Source organism: Euprymna scolopes, chromosome 31, assembly GCF_053919585.1.
Source record: "Euprymna scolopes isolate OS-2025 chromosome 31, ASM5391958v1, whole genome shotgun sequence".
NCBI classification, from domain to species: domain Eukaryota; kingdom Metazoa; phylum Mollusca; class Cephalopoda; order Sepiida; family Sepiolidae; genus Euprymna; species Euprymna scolopes.
The window spans coordinates 12,186,710-12,199,649 of record NC_136512.1 but is presented as its reverse complement, the minus strand read 5'-3'; the positions used below and the strand labels follow the sequence as shown (position 1 = coordinate 12,199,649).

Genomic DNA, 12,940 nt, shown 5'->3' with positions numbered 1-12,940 from the left:
TTGCCATGGAAATAACGATAAAACAAAGAGACTCGCAACATCTCTTCTGTGGGAGAGAGGCTGCAGGGAAGAGAAAAGGGCATCCCCCACTAAGCCACAAAGTCTATTTTGTACTCTGTCAAGGCAGGATAGGCTGTTTTTAGCAGCTCTAGCCCAGATGTGGCGGCAGTAATCCATCCTTGGATTTACTTGGCTTTTATACAGATAGAGAATTGCATCAGTAATGAGATATCTCCTGGAGCGGTAGAAGGATCCCACCATTTTCCCAGCGACCTGGGCAACAGACTTGATGTACATATTCCATTTCAGATCAGGAGTAAAGGACAAACCCAGAAGCTTGTCAAAACATGGAGCCTCCCCAAGAAGAGAGCCATCCATTTCAATTGATGCCCGATGGGGATAAGAGTGTTGATGATGTAAAGATAGGAGCTTGGTTTTAGATGCATTAAAAGTAACCAGCCACCTCTTCACCCACTGTACCACACGCTCAAGATCAGAGGAGAGAGAATCAGAGAGAAATTTGTCATTTACGGCCTTTGATGTGTTGCCATAGATGGCCATGTCATCAGCATAGATGTCAATGAATGATTTAAGTATGTGTTTTGGGAGATCATTGATGTAGATCAGGAAGAGAGTTGGGCCAAGGATGGACCCTTGAGTGATAAAACTTCTCAAACTTGTGATGTTATGCTGTATAAGGTGTTAACTGTGGTCAAAAACGGACTTTCTTTCTTTGATCAGATTTTTCGATTATCGATTTTCAATACTTATCAGAGGCATACTGATACAAAACCTATTTAAGAACACTCTCAGACATATAAAGTACATTTGTGTAAAATTAAAAAAAAAAAAAATCAGCCCAGGAAACGAACTCAGATACACATACACAAAAGTGCGTTTTCATCTCGCTTGACCACTTGGTACTCATGGTCCTCATATGTATAAGTAGAGATATTACTTGGGGGAAATACCTCAGTCTAGAAGGATTTTTTATCACATAAATATAAAATACCTTTGCTTTTCATTTATTTATTTTCACTATTCATATTTTTTGGAGCCATCAGACTATTGTTCTCATCTTGAGTGTGATTTTCACAACGTTTCTATTGTTTCTCATCTTGAGTGTTGATTTTCACAACGTTTCTATTGTTTCTCATCTTGAGTGTTGATTTTCACAACGTTTCTATTGTTTCTCATCTTGAGTGTTGATTTTCACAACGTTTCTATTGTTTCTCATCTTGAGTGTTGATTTTCACAACGTTTCTATTGTTTCTCATCTTGAGTGTTGATTTTCACAACGTTTCTATTGTTTCTCATCTTGAGTGTTGATTTTCACAACGTTTCTATTGTTTCTCATCTTGAGTGTTGATTTTCACAACGTTTCTATTGTTTCTCATCTTGAGTGTTGATTTTCACAACGTTTCTATTGTTTCTCATCTTGAGTGTTGATTTTCACAACGTTTCTATTGTTTCTCATCTTGAGTGTTGATTTTCACAACGTTTCTGTTGATGTAACCTCCAACAAAATACTGTTAAAAACCCACTGAATATATGTCAGCCTATGTTACGGTAACATAGTTTCTAACAGTAATTTTTTTTAGTTTTAACTCATTTTCCCACACTTACCATGTTCACGAGAGAGTGCCCCACTATTTGCAATTTTCAAATACATCCGTAAACACTGTATGTTTTTCGAGCTGAATAAACATGTTACATTAAATAAAAACACTAAAAAATTATCCAATTAGGTAGAAAAGTAACTTATCTAGCCTTTGATAACATTTATTTGTTATACATTTGTTTTTGACAACTTTTTCGAATCTATGTGTAAAGTAATACAAACCCATTAATGTTTATATTCGACTTTTTATTTCTTTAAATTTTTTTGTTAGGGGTTGGTAAACATTTACCTCTATGCTCACATCACGGCTGTGATAACAGGCATCGGTGAATGTCGACCAAATCCCTTACATTGAGGCAAAAAAAAAAAAAAAAAAAAAAATTGAATACAAACTTTAAGTGAAAAAAAAAAGTTTAAACAGGATAGGACTATTTAATAAAACAAATAAGACGCCCAAGAATGTTATTTTTATACATATTTTGCCGTAAAAAAACTTGATTATTTAAGATTGGAACAGATCGTCAGAGGTATCATATTTTTTTTTCTCTCTCTCTCTCTTTTTTTTTTTTTTTTTGCACGTGTTCTCTATATTTTGTGTGGATCGAAGGATCCATGGGATAAACAAAATGTCGCTGGTGTACCATAGTACCACGTGTATACACGCCAAAATTAATTATAGAAATACACTTTTTTGTTAAGTTAAAATCGACACCTAGATTTTTTTTTTAATATGACGTTTTAAGCAAAAGCGACAGTACTTAATTATCGTGTCGAAAATAGTAATATATCCAAAAATTACGAAAGTTCATCAAGTACAACAACTGTTATTGTGTTTTTAGTAAAAAAAAATAAAATAAAAGTTCACCGCCGAGTGTTCGTGTTCGGGTTAAAAAAAAAATATTCGCCATTAAAATGTCGATAAGAGAGATAAGTATGTTCCCTGTAATCGCAATCTTTAAGGTGTTTGCATCTAGAGAAAATGCAATTTCTCCAAATTTCTAAAAATTACTTTTTAACTATAAACAACTTTCTATTTGATGAATTTTCCTAATTTTGGGATATATTACTATTTTCGACATAGCAATTAAGTAAACACTGTTATTTTTATTTTATTTTATTTTATTTTATTGCTTAAAATGACATTTTTTAATCGATCTGTCGATTCTATCTTAATAAGCACTTTTTTTTCTTTTTTTTTTTTCTGAAAACTTTTTACCGATGCTAATTTAGGACATCTATTCGATCTAACACTTATCGTTGGCAATTTTGTGACCTTGAAGTAGTATTATAATTTTTTTTTATTTTAGCTCCTATGATCAAGTAGCTTCATGCCTTGTCTGGAGGTGGAGCGACCCCCTTCCAATACCCGCTAGTCATGAGAGAGAGAGAGAGAAAAAAAAGAAGACTTTAACGCTTCATACTGACGTTAACAACTTTATTTAATAATCACCGTGATGAACACTATTTGCCCCTTAATCCCATTTCCTGTTTGAGTCAAGTCCCGCAGCAAATAAAGGGTTGGACAAACTGATAAAAAGGGTTACTTAACCAAGTTACTGAAACTATTCCAATGACTAGCTATTTACACCTTACCAGGCTTTATCTCCTCTCTGAGTAGGTGATAGTTTATTGCTAATCTTCTAAGACGCATCTCTACATCGACGGGGCTGCTCAGACGTTTTATCGTAGGCCAGAATGTACCGGCTTCTCAAGACGACACATGCTTTGGTGTCTAACCTTTTGGGGGAACGATATGAATAATTTTTTGTTGTACATTATTGTGAAATAAGCAAAGTGCAAACAACATAATTAAAAACAATAAAGTTACATTTCAATAAACAAAAAGTAGAACGTATAATTCGCCACCAAAAATGTGGAAACAATAAATGTTAACTATTATGTCAATTGTTTAAAGTCACCATATGTTTTATGTATAAAGATGAATATCAACTTACGACATATTGACACGTCCAGAATTGGCTAAACATCGCCAGAAATGTTGAACTTTGACCAAAGAAGAATTCATGTTCCGGGGAGTATTTAAAAACAAAATATAAACATGTGTAACCAATGCATGGAAATGTGCAGTACTCACTCCCCTCATAGAGGTCAATGATTCGCTGCGAGTTATCTCCCTTTGGTAATTTTCATCGTATCACTCAGCTTGATAAAAATGATACCATTAAAAGTAGCAAACTAGAATATTTGTTGAAGTTCACAATTCAACCTATTTAATTAATTATATATATATATATATATATATATATATATATATAATTTTTAAACACCATCTAAATAACTTTTAAATAATATTTTCAATATATTTGCTGAAACGCAAAATATTCTTCTCCCTAAATTTCTTGTTTCAAACAATAAATTCTTAACTTGAATATATTTTTAGATATATTTTAATCTACAGAATTTAACTTTAATCATTAAACTTATATATATATATATATATATATATATATATATATATATATATATATATATATATATATATATATATATATATACTAGCATTTCAGCCCGGCATTGCCCGGGTGTTTTGAGGTGTATGCTGAGCAAAAAAAAAAAACCCAAAAAAACGGTCATTTTTTTTTAAAACTTTGACCCCTATTATGCCCCCTTAAAATTTATTGTTTAGGGCTCAAATAAAGTTATTAAGTTAGATCCATGTCCAAGGAACCTATATCTAAAATTTCATGTGTTTAGACCCAAAATTGTAGGAGGAGTTTGGTAGAGTTCTCAAAGGTCAAATCGTTGAACTTTGACCCCTTAATCACCAAATTTCTGTCCGAAAATCAATCACATCGATTTTCCCAAATCTCAGTACCCTGTATATCAAAGTTTGAATCTGTAGGCTTAAAATTGACAGAGTTATTGTGTAGGGAAATGTACACACACACACACACTTTCACTTTTATATATATATATATATATATATATATATATATATATATATATATATATATATATATGTATATATGTGTGTTTCTGGGACATAATTTGCAGGGAAACTTTAGGGAGTTGAGCAGCAAGATGTCTGTTTATATTACACTTGAACTTCTGCATATCAGTACAGTCATCAGGGACCTGGAAGGTAATTTCAAAGTGGAATTTTACTGCTTGTCGAGTTTGTTGGGGGTATTTATGTCAAGGGGATACAGGGGCTTATAGTTTGTCAGAGCACTCACTATTAAAATACTTGTAAAACAGGTAGAGGGATACAACATTTCGTCGATGAGACAGAGGTTGAAGTCTAGATGACAGTTCAGGACCTATTAGGTTGGCGACTCTCTTTTGAACCATGTCTAGGAATGGGAGACTATAAATACAGAAAAATCTTTATGATATACGTACTTGTTATAGAACAAAAGTGTCATATTCCAAAAATCACTTAAATTGGTGAAGCACGTTTTTTAAATTAAGAAAATCAAATTTTATGAGGCAATTTAAGATTCATCACTGATTACTCCTCACTTAACAATCTTGCCAGAAAAACATTGTTAAAAATCTTTTTTCAAAAATGATTTTCTATATAAAGAAAACAAACTATTCGATAAATTTATATGACTTTTGGAATATGACATTTTCATTCCTAAAGATTTTCCTGTATTTTTGTTTTTATATAGGTTTAATTCTGGACTTGCACTGAATATTTTCATGAATCAGTACATGCATATAAATTAAAGTACTTATGCAGAATATGCATCATGCTGAAAAAATTAACATTATTTAGAAGCCCATTCTTAACATAGGGAGGGAGCTTTTTCTGTACTTTCACCTAACAATTTAACAAAGAGAAAATACTATAAATTAAATATAACTTGAAAATCTAATTTATAAACGGCTATATGTCTGTCTGTCTATCTGTCTCCATATTATCAAACTCTATCTCCTCCAGAACTAAAAGGGGCCTCAAATGATTAGATTTTTTACGGGCCGTTCTTTTATGGGTCTTAAAATAGTTTCCAAAGAGTCAAAAATGGGTCAAAATTGAAAAAATCGTTAAACATTTTGTACATTCATCTTAGTTTATTTTTAATTTTTAATCAGGTTATGTGTGTGTCATGTTGGTACAGTGGTAATGCTACCAGCTTTGAATGCCACAATTCTGATTTCGATTCTAGCTGATGGCATCCAAATACTTTTTTGTGTTACTTTTGAAATCACGACTGTATAATATTATATACGAAATCTGGACAAATTGAAATATATTTAAGCGTATTTTACGACTGGGCAAAGCCCCCCCCCCCATCTTATCTAAAAAATAACTTAGTTCATATTTTGAATTATGCGGAACGTTCCAAAAGTAAAACTTGCTATCTTTTTTATTCTGCCTGGATTGCATTGTTATGATGATTGAACTCATGCATGCATGACCTGAAAGTTTCATCTCTCTGTTGCAGATATTGACGGTGTGACACTCTAAGAAAGCAACCTCTGTCATGGACGTGCATAAAAAGTGGAGATGCATCACTAAATTCCTCCACACAAAAAAAAAAAAAAAAAATTGAACCGATCCATATTCATTGGCACCTGTTGAGCATTTACAAAGCTGGTGCAGTTGATGTCAGCACAGGAGATGGGTTCATCGATTTCAGAGTGGCAACAGAAATGTGAGTGACAAAGTGTATGAGTTCAATGACCGAGGCATCAAAAGAAGCTAACAAAAATGTGTTGAGAATGGTGGTGACTATGTAGAAAAATAAATTCTAGAGCACAATAGGTCGCTCGTTTTAATAGTACCACTCCCGTTTTCATAACTCTTCAACTTTTTCAGTTGAAAAAAAAGTAGGAGGGTTTACTTTTGAAAAACCCTCGTATGACAAAGTGCACTCCAGACGCATGTTCACAGCCACCCTAGCCGCAATTCCCACCATTGATGCATCTCCACTTCTTATGCACGGCTATGACAGAGGTTATTTTTCTTAGAGTGTCACGCCATCAATATCTGCAACAGAGAGATGAAATTTTCAGGTCATGAATGCATGAGTTCAATCATCATAACAATGCAATTCAGGCAGAATAAAAAAGATAGCAAGTTTTACTTTTACGTTGCGAGCCGGTCTTTGATCGCTATTTCCATGGCAAGTAAGTGCTCGTCTGAGCTCCAATCTCTCGTTCCCCCCCTCGCCAATCTTTCATGAAAAACACCTGTCTAGCTGAAACCACTGTCAGTAATTTTCCCCACTCTTTATCTGTGCCTAAATCAAAACGTAGATTTCATGAACAAAGCTTCTTTCTTAGAACTGCACGCCTGTGGAACTCTCTTCCGTTTGCCAGTTTCCCACCTGACTACAACTTGGATGTCTTCAAGTCCAATATAAACAAATTCCTGACGAATCGCCCCCTTAAGTAAGACACTTTATCAAATCTCCAATACTAATGATTACTACAATACTATCCCATTGATTACTGTACACACAATAACCCTTATCCCCGAGTGGCTTCCGGGCCTTGATAAGTGGTGACTTCCATGTAAAAAAAAAAAAAAAAAGAAAAAAAGTTAGGTGGCAGTGTCGGTCGCAGAGAAGTAGATTTGTTTATCGCACGCGTGTACAAACATGGCGGTCAGTGAATTACAGTGCATAATACAGGCTTTTATATCTCGAAAACTACTTGCCTCTGAAAAATTTAAATGAGATTTATTTATTCAGAATAGTCGAAAACCCGTAAAAGTCGTCATTTTAAAGAAAATTGTGGCGTGGACCTAATGTAAAAATTTACCATTAAAATAAAAAAAGAAAAATTATTATTATTGTTGTTTTTAATGTTGACGAAAGCATTGATCACAGTGTACTGTACAACGAATTATTTTAATAATAAAATTTGCGATACACAAGGAGCATGCTTGTAAACTTGGCCGCTATTTTGATGCTATAAGAAAGGGAGGGGGGAAATGAGAGCTATTGTGAAAGGGAGATAACTCTCAAAGTCGTTCATTGATTCATAACAAAAATATATCCTATTTTTTACGTTGAATCAACCAACCCGAAATTAAAGTTCAACCGTAAGTGACTTCCCCTAATAGCAGAAACAATGGCTGGAAATTATTATTTCGCTATTGTGGGCCATTACGACAACCCTATCTTCGAGATGGAGACGTCTCCGCCTAACCACAAGGGCCACGATCCGAAGAAGGACGACCATCGCCACCTGAACCAGTTCATTGCGCATGCCGCCCTCGATCTTGTCGACGAGCAGATGTGGACAACGAACAACATGTACCTGAAAGTCGGCGACAAGTTCAACGAATGGTTCGTCTCGTCGTTCGTCACGGCCAGCCGGATGCGCTTCATCATGTTACACGACGTGAAGCACGAGGACGGCATCAAGAATTTCTTCATCGACGTCTACGAGACGTACATCAAGCACGCCATGAACCCGTTCTACGAGATCAACTCGCCCATCAAGTCGTTCGCCTTCGAGAGGAAGTGCCATTTCTTCGCCAGAAAACATTTGTCGAATTAAGTGAAAACAAAATGAATGGTATTTATATTGCTTACGGAAATTGCTCGGTAAAATCTGGTATCGAGTTACGACGAAAACAACCGAAAATTGACTACACAAAATGAAACCCGTACTACCGAAACGGGAAAAAAGTGCTAGTTTGCAGTTCAACCTAAAAAATAAATACAAATACAGAAAAATATTTATGATAATATACGTATCTATCCATCACGGAACGAAAATGTTATATCCAAAAAAAAAAAAATCACGTATCAAGTATTTATTTTTTTAAGAAAAACAAAAATAATTTTATTTTATTTAAACGATTTAAAGCGATTAATGTGAAATCGTTAGCTTTACAAGACCGATATCGCAAGTTTGAATTATTGTGGACTTATTTCCTCTTGTTTTTGTTTTGTTTTAAAAATGGCGATGCGAGACGGCGCCACCCACAGTCCTTTTTTTCCTTACTCAGTAGATTTGATTTTCTTAGTTAAAAATAAATCTACTTGATTGATTTACGTGATTTTTGAAATATGACGTTTTCGTCTCGTGACTGGTATATATTTTTCATTTAATTATGTAGAATTGGGGACAAGAACGAAAAAAAGAAAAGCACTTTCTGATTTAGATAATTTTATGGCAATTCGGAAATAGCAGCTCATTGTTTTAAGGGAGGTAACTCTATTTTACTAAAAATTGTAAGAAAAAAAATTATCTTTCTTTTAACTACTCCATTTAACAAACTTTTCTAACATTAAAATACGACGATATTGTAATTTTTCTTAAAAACATTCCAGTAATTGTAAAGAAAAAATGATTTTTTTTCAACTAGTTTATAAAATAGTTACCTCCCTTAGAACAATGAGTTATTGCCAATTTTATTAGTATTTCTGCAATTTAGGTACTGATATTTTTAAAATTTAAATTTGAAAGTTAAATTTAAGTTTTTAAGGTATCTTTTGTTCATTAAAATGTTTGGTGAAAGTACAGAATAGTTAACAAAGCTCTCCCCCCCCCCTCTGTAAAGATTGGGTTTCTATATAAAAACAATATTTCAATACGGTCCATATTCTGCATGAATACCAATTTTATAGAATCGCCCAATCATTGTTTTTTTTTTTTTTTTTTAATTTTAAATGATGAAAAGTTTGGTATTTTATTTTATTATTATTTTTTTTTTATGACCTGCCCCTAACCAAGCAATGTTAAGGACAGCTTTTGGAATGAACCCTTCCCCATGATAAGAACGGCTTTCTTAACATGTGGAGGTTGGGGTGTTTATAATACGCCGGGCACGTAAAAATTTACCAAATTTTTTTCTAATGACACTCGAAAAAACAAAACAACAACAAAAACTAGGCAAATGTGCAGTTCAGCTGCGTAAATTATTTCACAGACAAGAAATATAAAATGTTTATTTTTATCTAAAACACATTATTAGACCCAGAGGCTGGAATAAAAGCGGAAAAAATTTCATTTATATATTTTTTTTTATTTTTATTAGCCTAAATGTACGACATTCGAGGCCGCCATATTGCTTTTAAAATTTAGCCTTTTTAAGGCCAAATTTGACTTTTTTATGCTCTTTCATGAACTATGTTTTTGGCTGACATAAAAAGAAAGCATGTTTTTTAAATTAAGAAAATCAAAGAGCGTAAAAAAAAAAGAAAAAAAAGGGGGCCAAATTTGGCTCCGTAAAATGAGTTCTTACAACCGAAATTCAATCACATAAAAATATACTCTGAATTCTAAAAATAGAACACGAAGAAAAAAAAAAGGTACTTGTGTATAACTAAGCGTCCGATCGGCTTTGCTCGGAACATGACGGCAACTGCCGAGCGTCGCCGATTATGAAAGCGTAACAAACGCTACAAAAAAAAAAATATATATATATATATATATATATATATATATATATAATGTATATAAAATGAAGGAAACCTGTAAACATAATATTTTAACAGAAAAAAAAACAAACATAAGCAATTTTTTTTTTCATGTTCGAGCAAAGTCGATCGGAAGCTGAGTTCAAATTATGCACAAGTACCAAAAACAAAAAAAAAAGCACTGATTTATATTTATTAATATTTATTTTTGGTCAATTTTTACGACGTGCCCAAGCGTATTATAAGCACCTCAACCTCCTCATGTTAAGAACGGCTTTCGGAATAAACACCCCCGTAACGTCAAAAGCCATTCTTAACATGGGGAGGTTATTCCGAAAACTGTTCTTAACATGGGGAGGTTGGGGTGGGGCACATTGTAAAAATTGACCTTATTTTTTTTTTAAATTTTTATTGATATATTTACATTGTTGCATTGTGTTTTTATTTTTTTATATTTTTGTTTAGTAAATATTTTTGAAAGTCATATTTTTTATGGGAGGGAGGGGGTGTACAAATTTAGGATATAGATCGTGCTAGTTTTGCGATGGGATTTTCAAGTTAAATTCAATTTTTACGGTATCTTTTTGTTTTATTCAATTGTTAGGTTAAAGTACAGAATAATTACAAGACTCTCTCCCCCTCCCTATGATAAGAATGGGTTTCTAAATGACGTTATTATTTCAGAGCGGTCCGTATTCTGGAAGAGTACTTTTTCTTTTCCATTCACGTGAACAACTTTATTTTTATTTCGATGTGGCTTATTGCTTGAATTTGGGACCAACTCCCTCATCTGTCTTATCTCAAATATGCCTAAAATATTTAAAAAAAAAAAAAAAAAAATAATTAAAAACGGGGTACAAGTCCAGAATTCAGCCTAATTAAAACAAAAAAAATGCAGAAAAATCTTTCATGTATATACTCGTTACAGAATGAAAATGTCATATTCCAAAAATCATATAAATTGATCAAGTAGTTTTTGTTAAATAGAAAATCATTTTTTTATGAGTTTTAGCAATTCATAGTCATTGCAAGATTTGTTTTAAAATCTAGGTAGTTCGAATTCAGTTGTCTCTCTTTTTTTTTTTTTTTAATCATAGTGGATAAAAAGCAGTGTCTTGCTTACTCCTAAAATTTGATTCTTAGTTAACTTAAAATAACTACTTAATCATTTTATGATTTTTGGAGTATGATGTTTCGTTCCATGACTGGTATATACGTCATAAAGATTGTCCTGTATATATATATATATATATTTTTTTTTTTCTGACTGAGAAAGGACTAATAATGAATACCATGCAATAAAGGGAGACTACCACCAGCAGGTACAGTGTAAAAAAAAGACACAAATTAATGGCACGCTACACACAGATCCATTTGGAAATTCCAGATGCTTTATGTGCTCTCCGCTTATCTCTGAACTGTTTCAATTCATTCTGGACTTCTTGCACTGGACTCAAACAGTACCGATTCAAGAGAAGTGTGGCAGGTGATTGCACAACCCTTGCCTCACAATTACACATGCAGTTACCCTTACAGGTTGTATCCATTAAACTAGTCTGGCAGATGCATTGGTATTATCAAGTTTCATTTAATTATTTTGTTTGGATTAAAATGTAAAATTTCTTTATGTATAATATGTAAATAAACATGTTGAGATATTTAATTTAATGTATAATGTCTGTTGTTTTGCTTTGTTGTTTTTAATGGTGCGTACATGGGATGGGTAACATTGATGACTTGAAATTTCAGCCTATTTGACCTCTTCGTGTTACAGAGGCGGGTGGAGTTGCAGGTGGCAGATATGGACGATTGGCTGTCTGGGCTTGCAAAGATAAGTCAAAGGAAAGTCTGTCAGATCCTGGGTTAACGCAACGATCCTGGATCCAGGTGCTACGGGAATGACATCAAAGAAATCAAAATGGGGGATGTAGAATCCTCGGGGTTAAGACAGCGGGACTGACCAACATTTCAGACAATGCATGGTAGATTGTTCTGACGTCGTCTGTGCCAATAAAATAGAGGCAGCAGACAACGATGAGAGAAGAAGAGAGCAGCGACCACGGGCAGGACAAGCAGGCACATTATCTCTGTCATTCTGCACACACATACACCTCCACCTCGTGATCCTTCCATGCTGTCAGCAGTGTCACTAGAAAATAAAAATAAACATTATTTTCAAATTTTACTTCTGCTATGTATTATTTTAAAAGTGCAAGAGACTTTGTTTTGTTTTTACATCTATTGTGAAGGTACACTGAAGTTGTACGGGTTTTCAAACAAACCCCGATTACCGATCCGGCTAGTTTTATGAAGAACACAACATTCAGACTATTGTCAACGTCAGCAAAAAAAAAAAAAATATGTATGCACCTAATACGAATCATGGAAATGTGTTATTTTTTTAACAAAAATGAGAGAGATTTGTTAATCATTTTGTTAGGAATTTGTGTCAGTATACCACAGATATACAAGTTTGACCGAAATGATTTAACATGTTTGGAGTAAGAGACAATATGTTTATTTAAAAAAAAATTTGCTAATGATCGGACCATCCTAATGTTTTCCCCGATTCCGATACAATTACAGATTCTGATTCTCTTTGAATATATAGCTATAGAGTTTTGTGTCAGATTACCGTAAATACCTGTGTAATATGTACATGTAATTTCGGAAACGTAAAAATACACGTGTGAGTAGGGGGAATGTATAGATTTTTTTTATTTACTAACTAGCAGGGGTACCCGGCGTTGCCCGAGTGTTTGTTTCCGGGACGGGGGGGGGGGGGGGGAGTTTTAAAAAATGTTATGGTAGGTAAGTAGGAAGGATCAAACCCGGAGTCATAAGTAAAAGTAGGAAAATAAAGTGTGAAAAAAAAAAAACCATCTGCAACGTTAACAGTTCGGCCACCAAGAAAAGTCCATTCCAGTTGTTTAGGGAAAAAAAAAAAAAAACAAAAAAAAAACGACTACGGTAG

The 12,940-nt window shown here is 33.6% G+C and overlaps 2 protein-coding genes across 2 annotated transcripts in view; one reads left to right on the top strand and one right to left on the bottom strand.

The window, feature by feature from the left end:
* Nucleotides 1-3,739, bottom strand: part of LOC145255623 (corrinoid adenosyltransferase MMAB-like) — a 168,660-nt gene extending 164,921 nt beyond the window's left edge. Inside the window, exon 1 of the mRNA XM_080114144.1 lies at nt 3,577-3,739. Within this exon, the coding sequence (XP_079970270.1) occupies nt 3,577-3,725 (149 nt within the window). The 5' untranslated portion in view covers nt 3,726-3,739. The remainder of the gene's footprint in view (nt 1-3,576) is intronic.
* A 3,801-nt stretch (nt 3,740-7,540) lies between these two features.
* LOC145255622 (trafficking protein particle complex subunit 2-like) lies at nt 7,541-11,634 on the top strand. Its single transcript, XM_080114143.1, has one exon. It carries the CDS (start codon nt 7,667-7,669, stop codon nt 8,096-8,098), a length of 432 nt encoding a protein of 143 aa, XP_079970269.1. The 5' UTR covers nt 7,541-7,666; the 3' UTR covers nt 8,099-11,634.
* The last annotated feature ends 1,306 nt before the right edge of the window (nt 11,635-12,940 follow it).

What these genes read in the sequence shown, in the direction of transcription:
- LOC145255622 (XM_080114143.1), top strand. Translation starts at nt 7,667, where the DNA reads ATGGCTGGAAATTATTATTTCGCTATTGTGGGCCATTACGACAACCCT.